This window comes from Triturus cristatus, chromosome 6 (assembly GCF_964204655.1).
Source record: "Triturus cristatus chromosome 6, aTriCri1.1, whole genome shotgun sequence".
Lineage (NCBI taxonomy): Eukaryota > Metazoa > Chordata > Amphibia > Caudata > Salamandridae > Triturus > Triturus cristatus.
The window spans coordinates 1,614,807,891-1,614,828,843 of NC_140589.1; the positions used below are offsets into that span (position 1 = coordinate 1,614,807,891).

At 43.9% G+C, this 20,953-nt stretch overlaps 1 protein-coding gene across 3 annotated transcripts in view; it reads left to right on the forward strand.

The window, feature by feature from the left end:
- MCFD2 (multiple coagulation factor deficiency 2, ER cargo receptor complex subunit) overlaps nt 1-17,264 on the forward strand; it is a 112,460-nt gene extending 95,196 nt beyond the window's left edge. For all 3 annotated transcript variants that reach the window (XM_085612752.1, XM_085612751.1, XM_085612753.1), the window contains one exon: nt 14,868-17,264. In XM_085612752.1, coding sequence (XP_085468878.1) covers nt 14,868-14,999 — 132 coding nt within the window. In that variant the 3' untranslated portion in view covers nt 15,000-17,264. The remainder of the gene's footprint in view (nt 1-14,867) is intronic.
- The last annotated feature ends 3,689 nt before the right edge of the window (nt 17,265-20,953 follow it).

A 20,953-nucleotide genomic window follows, 5' to 3' on the forward strand; every position in this document is an offset into this window, starting at 1 on the left:
GGAAATTGTAGAGAATTCAAAGGATTGGATCAGTTTGGCTAAAGGAGCCACATATATATGAAAAAGCGTAGTGCTCAGTAATGACCCCTGAGGAACGCCACAAGGCAATGAGAAGGATTTTGTTCTAAATTCTCCCATGGAGACTGACTGCTCTCTGTCCATGAGAAAGGATCGAAGGAAATTCAGAGCTGAACCGCGTATTCCTATGTTAGCTAAGTGATCTAGGACAGAGTGGTTCACAGTGTCAAAGGCTGCTGACAGAACTGAAGGATCACAGCAGCCTTCCCTCCGTTGTACATAATTTCTCCTATCTCCTCAGTTGCTATAACCACAGCAGTTTCAGTACTGTGGTGAAACCATGTTGAGCTCCGTCAAGGATCTCATTTTTATTTGGGAATTCTGTAATAGCGATATTAAGGTGCTTTTCAAGTATTTTCACTGCCGTTGGCAGGCGAGAAATTGGACAAGAATTATATTCTTCATTAGGGTTAAGAGGAGGTGTTTTTTTTAGCAGCGGAAGTATGGAAACCTTTTTCCTTTCTGCAGGGAACTGTCAAATGTACTAATATTATTCACTAAGGTGATGAGGGGTGCTTCTACCGTCTCATCTATTTCATGTAGAAGTTTTGGTGGGCAGGGTTCTGAGGGAGCTCCAGATTTGATTTGAGCAATAAGCTCGAGCACTCCGTCTTTGGTTAGAAGAGGGAACACCCTGAACTCCTGTTTGCTAGGCTCTATTGATTCCTCTCCTATGGCATAAAAGTTATTATTGCGACTCAAGCAAACAAAAAACGATGGACCAAGGTTAAGCACTTAAATTCCTAGTTTTACATATGATAATTTGGTGCAACTACTTCCAGCATCTGCCGTTGTTAGATGCTAAAAAGTCAAAAGAGTTTCCCATATAGGAAGGTGCACTTAATAAGAATGAGGCTGAATAAATACGTATAGTCCAAAATGTTTCTTTTATTTATGACATCATTTAGGAAACCGCAAACAGCCAATGCGTTTTGTTTCTTTTTTGCCACAGGAACTTCTTCAGGGCTGTAACCAATTAAAAAAACATAGAAAAAACACACAATTGACATAATACACGACGTACATAACCATATATAAAAACATTTATAAAGAAACATATATAGAAACATATAGAAAAACACTTGTATACAAAATACAAACAACCCACATTACTTCCATAAATCTAAATAACAAAAGAACAAATATAACATATCGCGTATCTATATATAATCAAAACAAATAAAGGTAGGTGAGAGAGGGAGAGAATTACACATCGATAAAATCCTATTACACATTTCCACAGAAATTACTCATGTACTACAAAAGCAGAGAAAACAACAATTTATATCACCACAGATAATAAACCACATTAGTGTGTGAGAATAATAAAAAAAGATAGAGAAGAGAGGAGGAGAAAGAAGAAAAGACAATCCAAGTGAAATAAAAATGCAAAACGGAGAATGTATTGTATAACAAAAGAGGGGAATCCCCAGCACATCTAAGACCTATGCCAAATGAAAAATATCTCGGGTATATCTATAAATTCCCAAAAATATATATATATCAGTCAAATCTCACCAAGGGTATGAAGCAGTGAAGCTACAGAAGTACGCAGTTCATAATATCCGAAATAGTGGCTAATATATATATCGTTAATTACGTTCGAACATGACACACCAACACTTGAATCTGTTAAAGTATATATATATGTGCATTAAAAAACCATCCCCTAATGGCAATCGACAGAAAGAGAGGTTTATCAAATAATGCACTGAGAGAAAAGATTCCTCAAGTGTAGGGAAACCAAAACCTTTTTATTGTATAAAATTCATGAGTGACTCTATGGGGTAGGGATGTCCCGTTAACTGCTCACCTTTATAGAAGAGATATATATAAAATCTTCGATGTTATGTAGCTGGGGCCAATTGAATACATTGTAAAAAGTCTCGCGAAGTACGGCTAATGAAAAATCTACAAAACAAATAAAAAGGAAATATGAGAATAAACATCCTATTCGGAAACAACAAAAAATAACATGTATGTAAAATACAATTTATGCAAACCAATAATTGGCTCCCCTTAAGCTTTTGAGGTATAAATAAAACCTCTAGAATAACAATACTGTGTTGGAAGATGTAATTCCTGACGTAACGGCGAAAAGTTTTATATTATCATAATCTAGGGAAAGAGAAACAGACATATAGGTAATAAAATATTACACTCTGACTAATCATAAAAGCAGATAGGAGCACGCTAGCGAACAAATCAAAAACTAGCAAATCATTAGCATAGGTGAAATGACCTGCCATAACACGTATATAGTCCGTAATAGTTTGAAAAATTCGAACAAAACTAAAGCAAGACTGAACGTCAATAGACACAAACTAATTGTCAACAAGAACCCTCCTATCTCAGAAAGTTACAGTTGAAGCCTCCCTCAAACAGCACCATCAGGCCTATCATGAAAGTAAAACAGTCCCGTCTGTGTAATCTCATTCCGTTACGTCAGAAATTACATCTTCCAACATATTATTGTTGTATTGTAAAGTTTAGAGAAACACACATTCACTGGATGATGTCATCAGTGATGTCACTGACCCTGTCATGAGTGATGTGATATGTGACGTCATCAGCAGTGCATTGCGGGTGCGTGAGTTATAGTTAGCTCAACTAACTATAACTGGTGAATTTCCCTGGTTTTATATGAGTCAAATGTCCAACTAACTATAACGTCTGTAAAACCTATGGTTTTTTTCTGTGAATTTCAAAGGTTTTTTAAATGTTAATTTAATATTTTAATTAAACCTATATTTTTTCTAATTGTTTTTTAATATTTTGCAACTCTATTATCCTTTTTTTAACTTAAAAAATTATGTAATATTTTATATTTCCCCCCCCCCCCCCCCCCAAAAAAATATGCATATCAAACTGTTTTTAGGGGAAAAAACTACAGTTCTGTACCGGCACTCTACCAACCTCGATCAGCACGCAAATCCTATCCACCACATTTAAATGATGCGCATTTCGTATCCGACAGGTTTGTGACCCCACGTCCCGCGTAACAACATGTACATATGAGGTCGCGCCAGCTGCTACTTTAGTATGCGACGGGTACGCACTACCAAGCCATGCGTTACGTCATGTACGTATAGGGTCGTGCACGCTGCCACACCCTGTGTTACATCATAAACGTACGGTGTTGCGCCACGTACGCCATTCCCTAATTTTGTTTTTGTCTCAAAACTATATCTAAATAACTTTAAAGTGTATATGAGTGCAAGCGATAATCTAACATATTTTAAACATTTATATATTTCTAACTGTAATAAACGTATATTTTAGCAATTATATTTTCTCAAAATCACGTTGGGTGCGGTCTCCTTGCGCACTAGGTGCGCGATTGCCATGTGACCATTAAAAAAAGCACTTCATTAGTTCATAACATTTCCCATTGTAACTGTTGGAAAGCGCCACCCATTTTAGTCAATCTCTGTACTGCATTTGATGAGACACACCTCTTCTGCTTAGAGAGCTTTTTTCTAACTTTTTGTAACGTACACATATCTTACACTACACACAACATGCAACCATCATCTTCATCAATATTCATGGTCTGTAAAGTAGCCTTCCACCTGTGATAACCATACACCTACAAGTTACATAACCAAAGTTTTCCCCACTACCAGAGGTAACATAATTACATACACTGCCCACAGCACAATGTAATATCATACGACCCAGGGGCACTGTCATGCATAGATAATGAACACACGGACACAGATAGATGGTGGAAGTGGGTATGAGCACATGCGCTCAACACCTTTTTATTACCAGGGTCACATATCCAGTAACGTCTGTGGTGGATGCGTGTGGAGTCAGTGTAAACCATTCCTCAAGGAATAGTTGCTGCTATCGTCTACTACAACAGTAATCATTGGATCACATACAGACATTCAATAATAAAAGAATCAATAGTTTGTACTGCAGTAAGGTAGGGACAGTAGATGTGAAGTAATACAGAAAAATATTTTATCGTAAAAGAAACACAACGTATGGTATACTGAGACACAATTAATAGATCAGAAACAATACACAAAAAGGGTCCATCAGTTTTAGTGCACTCAGAAAGCCACATCAAAATCATTCAGCATGTCAACAACCAGCAATGATGTGTGTTGTAGACGGGCAGGCCGTACTTGGAATAATATCTTTTGCCATCAACAGAACCTTATCAGCAATAGCAACTCAATCTAAATTGTGAACACTGCTGTCTACAGTGTAGGCCATCAGACCCATAGGAGTCAGTGCTTTCCACTTTCCAAATACCAAATTCCTTTCATACACACAAATTTACCTTCGCACTCCCTATATAACACCCCCTAAGCACCATACACAAGTTACAATGTTCGAAACAAAAGTTCCTCCAAGTAGCTATAACTACATGCTGACACTACTTGCACAGATGTGGCACAGTGGCCAGAGCACATGAATTCACAGCATATGACACACAGTTTGGGCTCACGCTTTCATCCCCGAGTCCGGCAGCAGCTCAGCTTAGCAGCATGAGACTCTACACACTACCTCACATATTTTCCGTACCCCAGAACTTTCAGACCAGTACGGGTCAGTAGTTCGTCCTAGTAGTTATAAACACGTGCTGACACTACTTCCACAGCTGTCCTGCAGCGGCCACGGCACATGACTTCACAGCATAAGACACACAATTTAGACTCGCGCTCTAATCCCCGAGTCCCGCACCACCTCACCTTAGCAGCATCACACTCTAGGCAATACCTCACTTAATTTTCGTAGCCTAGCACTTTCACACCGGTATGTATGATTAGTTCACTTCGTACCCCCTCTATAGCACACCCTAAACACCCCACAGAGGTTACAGTGCTCCTACCCTCCTATTTCCCACTTTTTTCACCCTTTTTTCCCCTTACTCGCTTCAACGGAATCACAAAATGGCGGCTAATACTTCCTCCTTCCATGAAACTCTAGACAATACCTCACATATTTTCCGTATCCAGAACTTTCACACCACTACGGGTCAGTAGTTCATCCTAGTAGATATAAACACATGCTGACACTACTTCCACAACTGTACTGCAGCGGCCAGGGCACATGACTTCACAGCATAAGACACACAGTGTGGGCTCACGCTTTAATCCTCGAGTCGCGCACAAGCTCACCTTAGAAACATCACACACTAGCCAATACCTCACTTAATTTTCGTAGCCTAGAACTTTCCCACCGGTAGGTATGATTAGTTCACTTCGCACACCCTAAACACCCCACAAAGGTTACAGTGCTCCTACCCTCCTCTTTCCCACATTTTTTGCCCTTTTTCCCCCTTACCCGCTTCAACGGAATCATTAAATGGCGGCCAACACTTCCTAGTTGCAAGCGATCGCCGCCAATCAGCAGCAAGCTTGTACTCGTAACGCCTCAGCCAATCAGATGGCAGAATTCCCAAATATCGATATCTGTAAATTTCGATATTTCTCAAAAACTACTGAACGGATTTACACCAAATAAACAAAAGCGTGCTTTCTAGACCAAGACCCTTCTCCCTGCCAAATTTGGGGTAATTCCGTTGACCCGTTCGACCTGCAGCCTTGTCTAAAGTTTCCTATGGAAATTAACATTGAAAAAACACGTTTTGGGACCCCCTTTTTTCTCGCACCCCCCCCCCCCCCCCCCTTGACGAATCACTCCCAAACTGTCAACATAGGAGCAGATCTCAACAAAGAATTAGTTTTGAAAATTTCATGAAGATTCATCAATCGGCACCAAAGTTATTGCGAATAGAATGTTGCCATTTTCCTATAGTAACTAGGTCCTAACTTTAACTACCTACTGGCGTCCGCCAGTAGGTAATATATATTTGGGAATTTATAGATATACCCGAGATATTTTTAATTTGTTATATGTCTTGGATGTGCTGGAGATACCCCTCCTTTTTTATACAATACATTCTCCGTTTTGCATTTTTATTTCACTTGGATTGTCTTTTCTTCTTTCTCCTCCTCTCTTCTCTATCTTTTTTTATTATTCTCACACACTAATGTGGTTTATTATCTGTGGTGATATAAATTTTTGTTTTCTCTGCTTTTGCAGTACATGAGTAATTTCTGTGGAAATGTGTAATAGGATTTTATCGATATGTGTAATTCTCTCCCTCTCTCCCCTACCTTTATTTGTTTTGATTATATAGATATGTGATATGTTATATTTGTTCTTTTGTTATTTAGATTTATGGAAGTAATGTGGGTTGTTTGTATTTTGTACATAGGTGTTTTTTCTATATGTTTCTATATATGTTTCTTTATAAATGTTTTTATATATGGTTATGTTTATGTACATCGTGTATTATGTCATTTGTGTGTTTTTTCTATGTTTTTATAATTGGTTACAGCCCTGAAGAAGTTCCTGTGGCAAAAAAGGAACGAAAAGCGTTGGCTGTTTCCTAAATGATCTCATAAATAAAAGATGAATTTTGGATTATACGTATTTATTCTGACTCATTCATATTGAGTGTACCTTCCTATATGGGAAACATTATTACGACTCAAGTCAAATTCTCCGTACACTGCCTCAACCTTCTGTTTTCTTAAACTGGCTCAATTATCACACAGCGACTGGCTAGGAGTCGCTGTCCTAGTTGGCTTGAGGCGGGAAAGCATATTGATTGTTTTAAAAAGTTCTCTTGTGGAATTTTTAGCTAGATTAATTGTATCAGTAAAATTCTCAGTTCTCTTGGAGATGATTACATTTTTATAAACTAGAATAAATGGTTTATATTTGCTTCTTTTAATTAGAATATAATTTGTTCTCCAAATCTCTTGCCTATGGCATTTTTGTTTAAATGCCGTAAGATTCAGGGAACACCAGAGAGCCTTTGGCTTGGATCTAGACTTCTTGTGAGTTTGAGGGGGGCCAGCTTTAACGCGGCTGCATTGATTCAATCAGTATAATGATCTGTATCTACTTATGGATCGTTAGACAGAGTGGGTTGAATAGCTAAAGATATCTATAAGTTCAATTATATTGATTTTATTTCACATCTGTGTTTCTATGGCCTGCCCTGTTCTGCCAGGTAGGGTGTTCGAGGCAGAGATGTTTAGGCTGAAGAACACTGCTTTATGGTCTGACCACGTTATTGGTACTATGGTTTCAAGCTGCAGGTCTGGATGGCTTGAAAAAATGCCATTTTAGACTTGGCCCGCCTTATATGTAGCAGCATTCACCAGTTGTCTAAGATTGTAACAGCTCAGATTATCTGAGTTTTTCTGTTTCTTTGTTGGTGAAATCTTCCAAATGAAAGTTAAAGTGGCCTAAGTTGGTATAATGAAAAATTTCCTAGCTATCGTAACAGAAAGTTTCAATTCTAATAAGGACTCGGATGCGAGGATTATGCCTTCTTTCTTCACTTTATTGACCTAGCAGCGTTGAAAGAAACTAACCAAGACTACGTTTCCCATGAACCATAGGGAAAAAAAGTAGTCAATCACAATATGTTAACATCCAATCAAAAGAGGATCAACGTCCAATCAGGGCATCCCAGGATCCATATAGTCCTTTGTTAGTGTCCTGTCCTCCTCTTTCGGAGCGCGAAGACAGCCCAATCATCTTCTTCAGGTATCCTGTTTGTGGGTATCAGAACCTGCAACAACAAGGACGTATTACCAGAGGAAACTAGAAATCTAGGTATAATGCAAATATTGGGTAAGAACACAGAGGCAGTTGTAATTTTCAACAAGCCTATCAGAATAGCAAAATACTCAAACCTTCCCACTTAGGGTTGAAGGAAAAAATAAATACTTACTGCAGTACGGGGAGGGATCTCCTCCAGGAGCACTGGGATAATCCTCGCCTCCGAGTCCTTAATATAATTGAAACTTTCTGTTACGATAGCTAGGAAATTTTTCATTCTATGTCAGGACTGGAGGCGAGAATTATGCTTGTTTAAAGGTTGCCCACAACCAAATGAGCCATATTGAGTATTGGCTTGAAGTAAAAACGCTTGAAGGTGGAATCCGAGGACCAATCCGCCACATTGAGGATATCCTCTAAGCGGGCACCCAAGCCAAACGCCTTAGAAGCCATGGCCCCTCTTGCAGAGTGTGCCCCAAAGTGGCGGAGACTGATGCCCGCTTCTTGCATCACCCAACGAACCCATCTGGCAATGGTGGGTGAGGAAACTGCTTTAATGGGCTTCCGGAGCGCAATGAGGAGTTGGCGTTCTCCCGGAGGGCGGTATTCCTCCGTCATCTCTTCATACGCTTTGAGGCAACGAACCACACAAAGCTTCAGAGAGTCAGGAAACTCTGGATAAGAGATAACTCTCGTGTGGCACTTAGTAGGCCGTAGTAGAGTAAACGTCACCCCATCCGGAGTGAACATCTGACTAGAAATATCCAGGGCTCGCACATCAGACACCCGATGGTAAGATACCAGGCACAAGAGCATTGCGAGTTTTGCCGACAGCTCCTTTCGCGATAGAAACCTATTAGGTTGCCACAAAAGGAAAAGTTTCAAAACCTGGTTAACATCCCATAATGCAGAATACCGTGGTTCCAGCGGTAAAGAGAGTTGAATACCCCGCAAAAGCCTGCAAACCAAGGGGTGCTCCCCAAAGGAGAGCCACCAACCGGGACATGACCCGAGGAGATGGCTGACCTAAAGGTGTTGATAGAACGATAGGCCATTCCGTCCGACGCAAGTCACGTCAAGAAATTCACAACGTGGGCCACGTCTGTGACCAAGGGATTGAAACCCCTTGGCAAACACCAACAGGACCATCTGCCTCACGCGGACTTGTATCTCTTAACAGTACTGTCCGCCCAGGCTTTGGAGATAAGCTCCTCAGCCGTTCGCGAAAGGCCCGGCGTTTGCCATCTACCCCTGAAATCCTCCACGCCATGAGCCACAGTGAGTTCGTGGACACTAGAGGATGAGGAGTGCCGTCCAGACTCTTGAGAAGATCTGGAAACCGAGGGAGTAGGATTTGAAAATCCCATGAAAGTTCCAGAAGAACTGGAAACCACACTTGAGACCTCCACAGAGGGGTGATTAGGACTAATTCCACCAGTTGCCTGCGGACCTGAGCAGTCGACCGGGTGATCAGCGCAAAGGGAGGGAACGCATAACCCTGTTCCTTACTCCAATTTTGGAGGAATGCATCCGTGGCAGCCGCCAGGGGATCGGGCCTCCAGCTGAAAAACCTCGGGAGTTGGTGGTCTAGTCTGGACGCAAATACGTCCACCGTGAAAGGACCCCAAAGGTCGTTGAGAGATGCAAAGACTGACTGGTCCAGTTTCCAGAGACTGGAATCGCGGAAGTGGCGGGACTGGAAATCCGCTTCCACATTGTCGCGGCCCGGCAGATACTCCGCCGTGACTGAAACCTGGCTGTCTAGGCAATTACATAGAGTATTTAAATCATTGTATATTAATTTGTTCATTATGATATTAGCGGTTCTATTGGTAATATTGGCTGTTTCATTTGTCATTGTAGTGACCCCTGACAAAGGGCACCAGTGGCCCGAAATGCATTGTTTTTTTTTTTTTTTTAAATAAACAACACTGCCTCTGACGAAATTGCATTATTTGTGTTTTTGTAAGACGTTCGGATGGCCCAGCTTAAGCATAAGAAAATTGGCAAACACCACCCCACGTGTGGAGAAAACATGCTGAAAAATGAGTTGAACTAAAGGGTTTACTATACGGATTACATATGGAACATTTGGATAAATTTGGTATAATTAGATGACTGCCCAGTGGGCGATCTTAGCTGTGCGTTTGGAGGGGGAGAGTTCTCGCCCCAGATTAGATGATGTTATTTACCTCTGTGCCGTTTGGGCATGGCATCGACCAAACTGCACGCATCCAGTTTAAGAATCGGATAAAACTAACAAATCTTGTTGAGGAGGTGTGCATCTCAACCTTTGCAAATTCATGTCTAGGCAATATTGCCAGAAGCTCGACGCTAGGTCTGAGAGGGCCTTTGACCTGGTGCCCCCTAGATGATTTATGTAACGGACTGCTGAAATGTCGTCCATTTTTAGGAGTACACACGACTGAACTGAATCTCTCGCCCAGCACGCACGGCGAATGAGCCTGCCAGGAGCTCGAGACAGTTTATATGTAACCTCTGTTCTTCGGGAGACCACAAACCTCCGGTGGAAAGATCTCCACACCGTGCACCCCAGCCGAGCATGCTGGCGTCCGATTCAATAACCAGATCCGGAACCGACCGGGAGATCGCTCTTCCGTTCCATGCCTCCATATGGGCTAACCACCATTGGATCTCGCTCCGCGCTTCGTCGGACAAGGCGACCTTGTAAAAGTACGGATACCCTTTCCGAAGAAAATACGCCTTGAGGTGCTGGGGGGCCCTGTAGTGGAGCGGACCCGGAAAGATTGCTTGAATAGAAGTGGACAGCAGCTCCACTACTCGAGCCAACTGACGCAGGGATACCTGCTGCCTGGCCAGAACCCGCCGCAACTCGTGGTGAATTTTTGCAACCTTTCTGGCTGGTAGACTGAGGGTGGAGGAGGTGGCGTCGATGATGAACCCCAAGAAGGTAACGGACTGTGCCCGGTCGTAAGAGAGACTTTTTTTACGTTGATCACAAAGCCGAGGTCCTGGAGCAGAGTCACTGTCATCTGAAGTTGTTCCGTCAAAAGACGGGGACAGGACGCCATCAGGAGGAGGTCGTCGAGATAAACAATCAATCGGACGCCTCGAGCTCTCAGAAACTCTACCACCGGCTTGAGCACCTTGGTGAAGCACCAGGGTGCGGAAGAGAGCCCGAAAGGGAGAGCGGTGAACTCGTAAACCCGATGACGCCAGGCAAACTGCAGAAAACGGCGGTGCGGTGGAAAATCCGGGATCACCAGATAGGCGTCCTTAAGGTCCAAGCGGACCATCCAATCTTGAGGGCGGAGGACATCTCGAAGGAGGTGAATCCCCTCCATTTTGAAATGGCGGTAAACCAACCATCCATTGAACTCGCTTAGATTTATGACAGGCCTCTTGCCTCCGTCGGTCTTGTCGACCAAAAAGATGTTGCTGAGAAAACCGCGAGGGTGGGGAGAGGTAAGCGAGATGGCACCTTTGTGGAGAAGGGAAGCCACTTCCTCGTCCATAAGGGCTGCATCTTGCGTTGAAAAATGGATGGGTCATGGAGGAACGTGTTGCACTGGGTCCCCTAAGAATTCTATATGGAAACCCCTCACTGTCTGAAGCACCCACGCGTCGTGCGTGACGGTCAACCATGCCTCGTAATAGCTGGCCAGGCGCCCCCCTATGTTTTGTGGGGAAAAAAGGAGAACACTCACCGGAGTTTGCGTTGGACGCGCCTCCCCTGAAGCCTCTGCCTTTGCCCCGGCGTCCTCTTGTGGGGTAGAAATTTCCAAACTTGGACTGATCTTGATATTGTCCGGGGCCTCTTTGGTTGGCTTGATGATTCTGCCGACCGGTCGAGCAGCCCCTGCCTCGACCGGCCGCTCGAAAAACACGGGGAAACACTTTTTTAATTGTAGACTGGGCCCTGTCTATTGAAGTAAAAGTACAAATTTACCCAGCTCCTTTATGAAGGGTTCACCGAATAAACCACCTTGGGCAATGGCTCCCGCCTCTGAATCTGCCAGGTCCCCGAGTTTCGGGTCAATTTTGATAAGGAGGGACCTGCGGCGTTCGGTGGAAAGGGCGCAGTTAGCGTTGCCCAAAAATATCACCACACGCTGAGCCCAACCGGATAGCGTTTCAGGGGAAATCATAGAGCCGGACCCTTTGGCTTCTTCGGCCATGTCCAGAATTTTAGTGGCAGGGCCGAGGACGCCCAGGAGCTTATCCTGGCACGCCCTCCAAGATCTGTCAATGCCCTTCTTGGGATCCCTAATAAATTTTTGCAAACACGTAGACATTCTAGGGTCAATCTCCGGGGTAAGGGTCACTTTTCCCTCTAGGGATAGGCGTGGACATTCAGTCCGAAGGCAATTGCGAGCTTCCTTCTCGAGAGGGTGTCGGATATGCTCTGCGACATAAGTCGCGACTTTCTCAGCTGGAACCCAGTCCGAAGAACGTGGGTGCACAATATCGTTGGGATCCAACATGTCGGAAGGAATTGGAGGGGGTTGCGAATCAGAGGGCACTGGAAGGGTCTGAGGAACCTGACAGGGCCGGGACGGATGCCAAGGCCTAGACGGGCTGGAGTTAGGCTCCCCTGAAGGACCTGGCAACACTGGTGAAAGGGCGGGGGCCGGAGACCGGGAATCCCTCGAACCTCTTACAGGCTGGCTGTCCATGAAAGCCTGATTCAGATGCTCGAAAGCGTCCACGTCAACTCCCGATGCACACAGGCGTTTAGTTGGGGGAGGGCCAGGGATGTCCTGGGATCAAGAGGACAGGGCAGGGAGTGGGGCAGCTCTACGCTCCAGGCGCAGGAACGCCTGCTCTATTTTACGCGCAAGTCTGTCCTCTAGAGGAGAAATAGCTTGATCCACTGCCCTATAGATAGAGGTGTCTACAGCCTTATAGAAAGCCTCACCCCCAAGGCATGTCTGCCAGGGGATCCTCTTCCTCGTCGTCCTGGTAATCCTCATAATACTCCATTGTGAGAGTGAGGAAGAATCAGGGTACTTATTACTGTAACAGTAGGTTTCAAGAAGAGCTGGGTGTCAGCAAAACTTTTTGGGTGGCAGGAGCCACAATTTTACAGGGCTTCAGGCCCTAGGGGGACAATTGCTGGTTAAACAGTATTTAAATAAATATTGAACCAAAACCTGGGCTGGATATGTCCCCTTTATGCAAAAAAAGCCTTATGGCCAGTACAGGACCTCTCAGCGAGGCGTCAACACAATAATTGTAATACCTGACTCGAATCCTGTGTGTTTATTTAGCTAATGCTGGAAAACGAGCATAAAGATGCAAAAATCGGCAGCGAGCAAGATTTATGGGCTCGCCTGCTGAGCACAGACTGTAATCGCCGTTCGGATCTCAGCACCAGGGCTCCCTGACTGAAAACAAGCATGCGCGCGTCTCTGGGACGTCAGTTACAAAACCCCCAGAGGACGCGTCGCGCTTGCCACTGCCTCCCACGCCCCCAGGTGGCAGGAGGTCTGGAGCCAAGGCAAAAAACAGCCAAATGCCGCGTAGGAGCGGGAAACCCCGCTCCCGCGGCGAAATACTCACAATTGAAGCGCAATGACCGCGCGACACACACAACAAACAGCGCGTCTGAACAAATAGTTTAATTATTAAATTACGAGCGGAATCACCGCTAATGTATTCACGGCGCTAGCGTCAAGAGGACCGCTGCGCACACATGAAAACAAACGCGGAAACTGAGGAGAGCTTATCTGGCTGCGCAGCAGCGAAGTAAGAGGAGGACAGGACACCAACAAAGGACTATATGGATCCTGGAATGCCCTGATTGGACGTTGATCCTCTTTTGATTGGATGTTAACATATTGTGATTGACTACTTTTTTTCCCTTTCATGGGAAACAGTCTTTGTTAGTTTCTTTCAACGCTGCTATGTCAATAAAGTGAAGAAAGAAGGCATAATCCGCGCCTCCAGTCCTGATATATAATTTGAATACTGCAAGCTGGATTCAGTAAATTGACTTAAGGACATTAGGTATTTAGCTTTAGGGCCTGGGGACCTATAGATCAAAAGACCATTAAAGGTTGAGTTGTTTGTAACTTAAGCTGAGTGCCTCGCTGTCCATAATGCTCGTTGTCTCGCATAAAATCTCTAGATGATCACGTTAGACGAGCTCTAAGCCGCCTTCGCGTTTAGAGACACTGTCCTTGTTAATTCATAGCCTGCTGGCATTGCAGCGGTTAAATCGGGATTTGATGCCACATCTCGCCTAGTCTCAGTTAAAAGGGCTGTGTCTGGGGCATAGGTATGTAAATGGTTAAAAAAAATTCATTATTATGCTTGATGACTGATCGTGTATTAATCAATACACAATTCAGCAACAGTGTGTTGGTAGTTGGAAGAGAAACTGTAATTTTATGAATTACTTTCAGCTGCCAGCAAGGGCCCAGTTTGACACGCATAGTGACAGTGAGCGCAATAAAGATTCTCCAAACCCATATTAAGGTCAAGGTTGTTACATAGCACATGCCTACCTGGGGTATTAAGCTGAAGTAGCTATTCTCTGGAATGCTTTGTGGGGGGAAATTGAGCAGGGGTTCTGGTACAAGTCCAGGCGCAGACGGACTTGCCTTTGGCGCAGCTTTGGCATAGGGCATCGACCCTATTTTTAAAATATGTTGGGCACGTGGCAGAGTCAGCACTAGAACGCTAACCTGCTCATCTCCACGGCCCAACCAAAATGGCCGATGGGAAAAGAAAGACTCGATCCCCCAACTTTTCTGTGAGTTAAAGTGCAAATTGGCAGGAAGACTTGTGCTCTTACAGGCTCAGTATCAGTGCTACAGAATAAGCAAAGTCAAAAAATAAGTATGCCCCACAGTTGTGCAAAGTAAGTTTTCTGCAGCACAAAATAGCAGCAATTCAGATAAGGTTTATTGGTCACAGACAAATGGACCAGAAAGAACTGCCTCCACATGCTGTCTGTATTGTGTGTGTATTGCAGGGGGCTTGCGGCCTCTGAATTCTTACATTTGTATCGGAGTTCATGTGCTGTTATAAGTTTATATACTGTAACTCTCTTGACGAGCATGGTTGTCCTGGCTCAATACAATGCAAAGCATACCAATGTAACCTTTTACATCTAGCTGAACACACAAATTGGGGAGCATTTCCATCTGTTTTGTAAAAGACATGAGTAGTTTAATGCAGTATTCTTTTCTTTGCTTTTGTAGGAAGGCGGTCAGCACTCGGAGATGATGAAAGATGAAGATCTTATTAGTCTGATAGATGGCGTCTTACGTGATGACGATAAAAACAACGATGGATATATTGACTATGCTGAATTTGCGAAATCCATGGAATGAGTGCCCCTTTGGTTTCCTGAAGTTGTGTACAACTGCTACCTAACATAATGTGATTTACAACTTGGAATAGTACTTGTAAACAGCAGCCTCTATGATGTAGGATCTTATTGTACAGATGTGCCAAAACATCTGCAGCTCGTTTACAGGTGGCGAGTGCTTGTTTTATCATGGAAGAAGCAGTGCGAGAATCCCCCCGCTTCTTTGTGTCTACTTTGAATTACTTTCTAGGTTAATTATTCTGCCTACTGGGTTGTCTTTTGGTCAACCATGTTTAGCTGCCTATTTTTGACGTTCTCATGATTGTATTATGTTGAAGTGTATTTTTTGTTTGTTTTTAAGTTTGACCTTGTTTCTGTAAGTCATAAAACGTCACTCAGGATTATTGCTAAATATCAGATGCAATGGTGGTTGGACCAGAGACAGACAATTAGTGTAATGTTGCTGTTCATATTGGACTGGCCAATGCGATACTGTGAAATAAACTCATCTATGATACTGCAGTATTTCGACCCAACAGATTAGGCTCGGACAAGGCCAGAAAGATTCACATTTATATTTAACCAGGTCAACCATTGCAGTATTAGACTAATAGAAATACATTACTTCACCTTTTCGTCTTATTCCAGAGTAGATTACAGTCTGCACTTGATTGTAACAAGTGTGCCTCTGCATTTGTTAAATAGTTTCATGAATATTGCTCTCAACGAAGCTTAGAACTGACGAGGCAACTACTGAACAAGCCCTCTGCCACTTTAAATTTAGTATGTTCCATCTTAAAGAACCAGAGCATGTTGCAGTCATATACAAGGAAAGTGCTTAAGTCATGCATTTGAATTTCTACTGAGGGAGTTTAAACCCTGTGTGGTAAGACGTAATTTCTGTGCAGGTCAATATGCATTCTGTGCCTCATGTTATAGAGGTTCAGTCAGTGATAGTGCTTACTAGGCTAGATCTACAGTATGAAGTGGTGTACTGTTTATCATGATTTGATCGGTTCCCACAAAGCATAAGGCAGATCTCATTTGGCTTGAAAATTAACCTTCTTTTGATCCTTCTTGGCATGCTTTTGGTTTTCAAAACATTTGAGGCACATACTTGGATTAGTGAAAGCACAAATATTACCATTAATCAGACTTGGTGCACGTTTTGGCAACTGCAGAAGCACGCAAGGGCTTATTATGAGTAGATCTGTTGTTATGGCCAATTTCTCAAAAATATTTGTTGCTTGTCCTTCTAATTTGGAAAATGCAATAATTTAGAAAGTCTATTAGCAGTAGCAGACAGTTTTGCGGTTAAGTAAGGTTGCCTCTTATTTAATATGATTGACAATTGACATGAAAAAGCTGGTAGGTTTAACTTAATTCACACAGCCATGAGATCATTGATGGAAGTATATGAAGTGGTGTGATGCATAATCTCAATTGCTAGCCTCCCCTCCCCGTAACAGAGACTGTATGATGGGCTAGCCTATAAGTGACTGAGATCCTTTCCCTGGAGCATGAGAAATATTAGTCTAGCAGTTAACATTAGCAGAAGTAGGTGAGGCTGTGGCGGATGATATAGCACCTCTGCTATCTTGTACCAATGATTATTATTATTATTTTTTTAAATGTGCATTGTGCTTACAAATACACTTTTAGGTGGATGAAACCAAATGTAATGTTCTAGTTACAACAAAATCCTACATGATTTTTTTTTTTTAAATATTCTGTCACTGCTGTCATTAAAACTTTTCCTTCAACATTCAACCATTTCTAATGTCCTTTTCAATGTTGACCTTTTATTTACAATGTACCCACTGAAGCAGTTCCTCTAGTATCCGTTGGTCTTCCACCAATTGTAACTCTCTACATAGTTAATTGGTGAAGCACGCTCAATGGATATTCACGTCATAACATTGTGTCCAACTTAATTTGGCATTGTGTCCAATATAATGTGTCCAATTTCATGGTTACATGCTAACCAGATTACGAACCACAAATTATACCATTGACCAAGTAATGTATGCCTTTTTTGAAACTTAATTTAGTTTTTCTGAACTTTTGTAAGCAGTTTAGTGTTTTCAAATCATCCTCTACAAAATTGTAGAAACTCCATGCACATTGATGATGAGCTTCATGATTTGTGTCTTCACGTTAAGCCTTTGATGTTGAATGCCTTTCTGTTAATGTTATCAAAAGCATCTTTAAAAATGTATGCTATTGAAAACAGTTACAACCATTTAAAGTGAAATTTGTTCTGTATTAAACTACACTGCGTATCATGCTTCTTGCAGTCTAAAATGTTTTAAATCAAAATCTTTAGCATATTGAATTTTTGTTGTGGATTTCAAATCTTCTGCATGAAAATTAATATTCTGCTTGTTTTTGTGTTAATGGATTTAATTCAGCTTTTTTCTCCTTAACATAAAAAAACAGAATACGAAGAAATTCTTCATTACCAAAAGGTTCAAAATTCTAAGCAATTTTTTCTTTATATTACTTGTCCTGTGGTTTGTCAGCAATAATCTCCAGTTGTTGCTACTCTTGTGGCAGTTGAAGTAATTTGGTGTTTGTATTCTTGGAAACATGTTTAATTAAGAAAATAAATATATATTTGCAGAGAAGTTAAAACCTGCTCAATGTAAGTGGAATGCTGGCCTTTGCAGAGGTTTGGGTTAGTGTACAACACAATATAATTTAAAGTTTGTTTTCCATAAAACTTTTATAAAACAATGACCATGTCGCAACACCCGAACGATTAAAAACCTTTCTTGACACCAACATTTGTAGGGAGAAAATAAAAAGGGATGGCAATAAAAACTTTCAATTACTTCAATACTCAAAAACATCGGCACCCTTAAATTCCCATTCTCATCCTATGGTTATCACTGCTTTCTAGTAGTGGGACCATAAACTGATTGTATGTCTGTTAAAGCTCGAAGATTTGAGTGTTGGTACTATGCATGTATGCACACTTAAGTCATGCATAGCATGTCCCCAGCCCTGTGTTTTGTGTGATCGTTCTTTCCTCTCTCTGCCCCAATAAATGGTGTGGAATGGAAGCTGCTTAGTGGAATATAGCCCAGATGCTTGACGTTTTTTCTATTTATATTGTGTCCTTTTCTTTCCTATCTTTTATTCAGAAGGGGTAACTTACCACTTAAGCACTGTGTTTCAGGTTGTGGGGATCACTCATTCGGGCTTCCTGCACCCTGTTTGCTACTATTGCTATGAGGGTCCATCATAACCGACTGGCATACAAAGCAAAGGTGCACAATCCCTAAAAAGACATTTGATTTCATAGCCAGAAGAAAGAGTCAGGGGGTAAGTGCATGGTCTCAGTCAATTGATGCTTTAGCAGCAACCTGCTGCACGTGCTTAGCTGACTTGAGTCGAGGAACTAAAATGCAGTTAAATCTATGTAGAAATGATTCGGAGGACTCGCTGGTAAAAGGCATACGTGCGAGAAAAGATTGAGAGGTTTCTACAGTTTCAGATATGTCCCCGAAACATCTTAACATAACCGGGGTAAATCATGTTGAGTTTTAAGTGCACACAAGGGTACAGAAACTACCTTCAGGGTATTATGCAAACATGAGGCTGATATCTGTGGTTCCTGGTCGCTGCAACATTCAGTAACATGGCTGCTACAGGGTCATTTCATTATTCTTACAAAAGACGTGGAACTCTCCCAACTCAATAGAACCTCACACCTCTAAATTGGGCCACACTCTCCTCTTTATAGACCAGGGCGGTGCTGAAATGACTGTGTCTCTATCACCTTCCCTCAAGATCAGTGTGTCAATTCTTTTGCACCCATACTTTGCTCTCGTCTCACCAACTTCAAAAGTGGTTGTTCCCTCCAGTCTATTTTTCAGTCAATTCAATTCTTCATTAAGATCTCAATGAGCTCCACTTTAAAATGAGACAAAGTATAAAAGATAATCACAGATCAAAACAGGATAGATGAGTTATAAATGATCTATTTAAGTCTTTTACCGTGATAAGTAAATTGAGTTAAATACAAAGGCGAATTGTTATTATATAAAATTTCAGTAATGTAGCATGTTCATAAAATGTCAGTTTTGTGCTCCCGGTCCAGGAGGAGGTCCAAGGACCGGTCGCCATCATCGCTCGTCAGGCTCGAAGTCTTCGGGTAAGTCGAAGCGATCAAAGAAGTCCAAGAGGCGACACTGCTCTTCGGACGCCCCTCGCCGGTCGTGCGACTCTGCCGAGGGCCAGGGTGGTCCCGCCGCGTCCGTCTCCATACCCGCCGGTCCCTGGGACTGACGCGACTCCGGCGGAGGTCAGTGCCTTCCTCTCGGCCATGAGGGGCATGGCTCCGCCGTCGATGCCTGCCGGCGCGCCTTCAGGCCCCGCGGGCTCGACTGGGCGACCTCGCGTGCCAGCGGCTCCTGCTCCAGCGCCGTCGACTACTTCGGTCCCGTCTCCGGACGACGCCGTTCCCCGGTTTAGCCCCTGTCCCGACCCGACGCCGATGGATGAGCGTTTCATCTACCATCCGGCTCCGATCGTTCCTCCTGTTTATCAGGAATCTGATGACGGGGGCGACTGGGATGGGTCTGAAGACCCTATGGCCCTCCAGGGTCAACTTTCACAGGACTGGGCAGACTAACTGGGGGATGTCAGTGGTCTGGACACTTCGCCGGACGCTGGCTTCATCTCTCCTCCGACTGTGGCTTCGGAGGAAGGTGCAGCTTTTTCAGTGGTGCTGCGCAAGGCGGCCGAAGCCCTGGGGCTCGAGTTGCCTGCTGTGGCCGTGAGGACTAATATCCTCACAGAGGAGCTTCAACCGTCAGCAAGCTCCACAGAGCCTCTGCTGCAGTTCAATGAGGCCCTCATCGACGTTCTGCAGGGCACTTGGTCCAAGCCCTCCACAGTTCCTCCTGTGGATCGGAACGTGGCCCGGTGCCACCGCCCTGCTCCGGGCGACCCCAGTTTCCTGTCCCAACACCCCACCCCCGAGAGCCTGGTTATCCAGGCCTCCACTTCCCAATCCTCCTTCCCGTCCGCTCCTCCGGATCGGGAATCCAAGAGGCTGGAACAGTTCGGAAAGAAACTGTTCTCTTCCCTGAGTTTGGGCCTGCGGTCTTTGAACACCGCTTGCCTCTTGGACCGTTTCTCCCACTCTCTGTGGGATGCGGTGGAGGACGTGCTGCCACTGTGTCCGGAGGAGGCCCGGACACGTCTCTCCCAGGCACTTGCTGACGGGCGAGATGCAGCGCGACATGCCATACGGTGTGGACTTGACACCACGGACTCGCTGGGTAGGGCGATTTCCACCACGGTGGCGCTCCAGCGCCACGCCTGGCTGAGGTCCACGTCTTTTTCGGGGGATGTCCAGAGTACCCTCATGGATATGCCCTTTGATGGCGCTCGCCTTTTTGGTGAGAAGGCGGATAGTGCGCTGGCTCGTTTTAAGGACTCCCGGGCTACGGCCACGTCCTTGGGTCTCTCGGCCCCACGGCTGCACACTTCCGCCTTTCGCCCCTTTTGTGTCCAAGGAAGGGGTGCCTCCTCACGTCCGCCTAGCCACCGGCCGCAGAACCAACCTGCACGCGGACGTGGGTTCCGCCGTGGCGGTTCTAGAGGACAACGCGGTCAGTCCACATCCACCCCGGCAGCATCCACCTCAAAGCCCTCCTAGTCCGAGCTTTCAGGCCCATTCCACACCAGTGGGCGGCAGCGCTGCTCAAGTTTTGGGGCCGCTGCTAGGTGTTTATTCTGACTCTGGCGGTATCTCCTACCTGTTATTCCAGCTTGTGAAAACGAAACTTTTATAATTGCCATTCCTGCCTATGAGAATTTTAATATTGCTTGTTTTGCACATCCATGATAGACGCTATATTTGCACATTGTTTTAAAAATATTAAAGCTGTATGCACTTACTTAAACTGTTGCTCCGCCCTGCCTAGCTGCCCCTGACCCCGTTCCGTCACGGCTGGTGCCGAT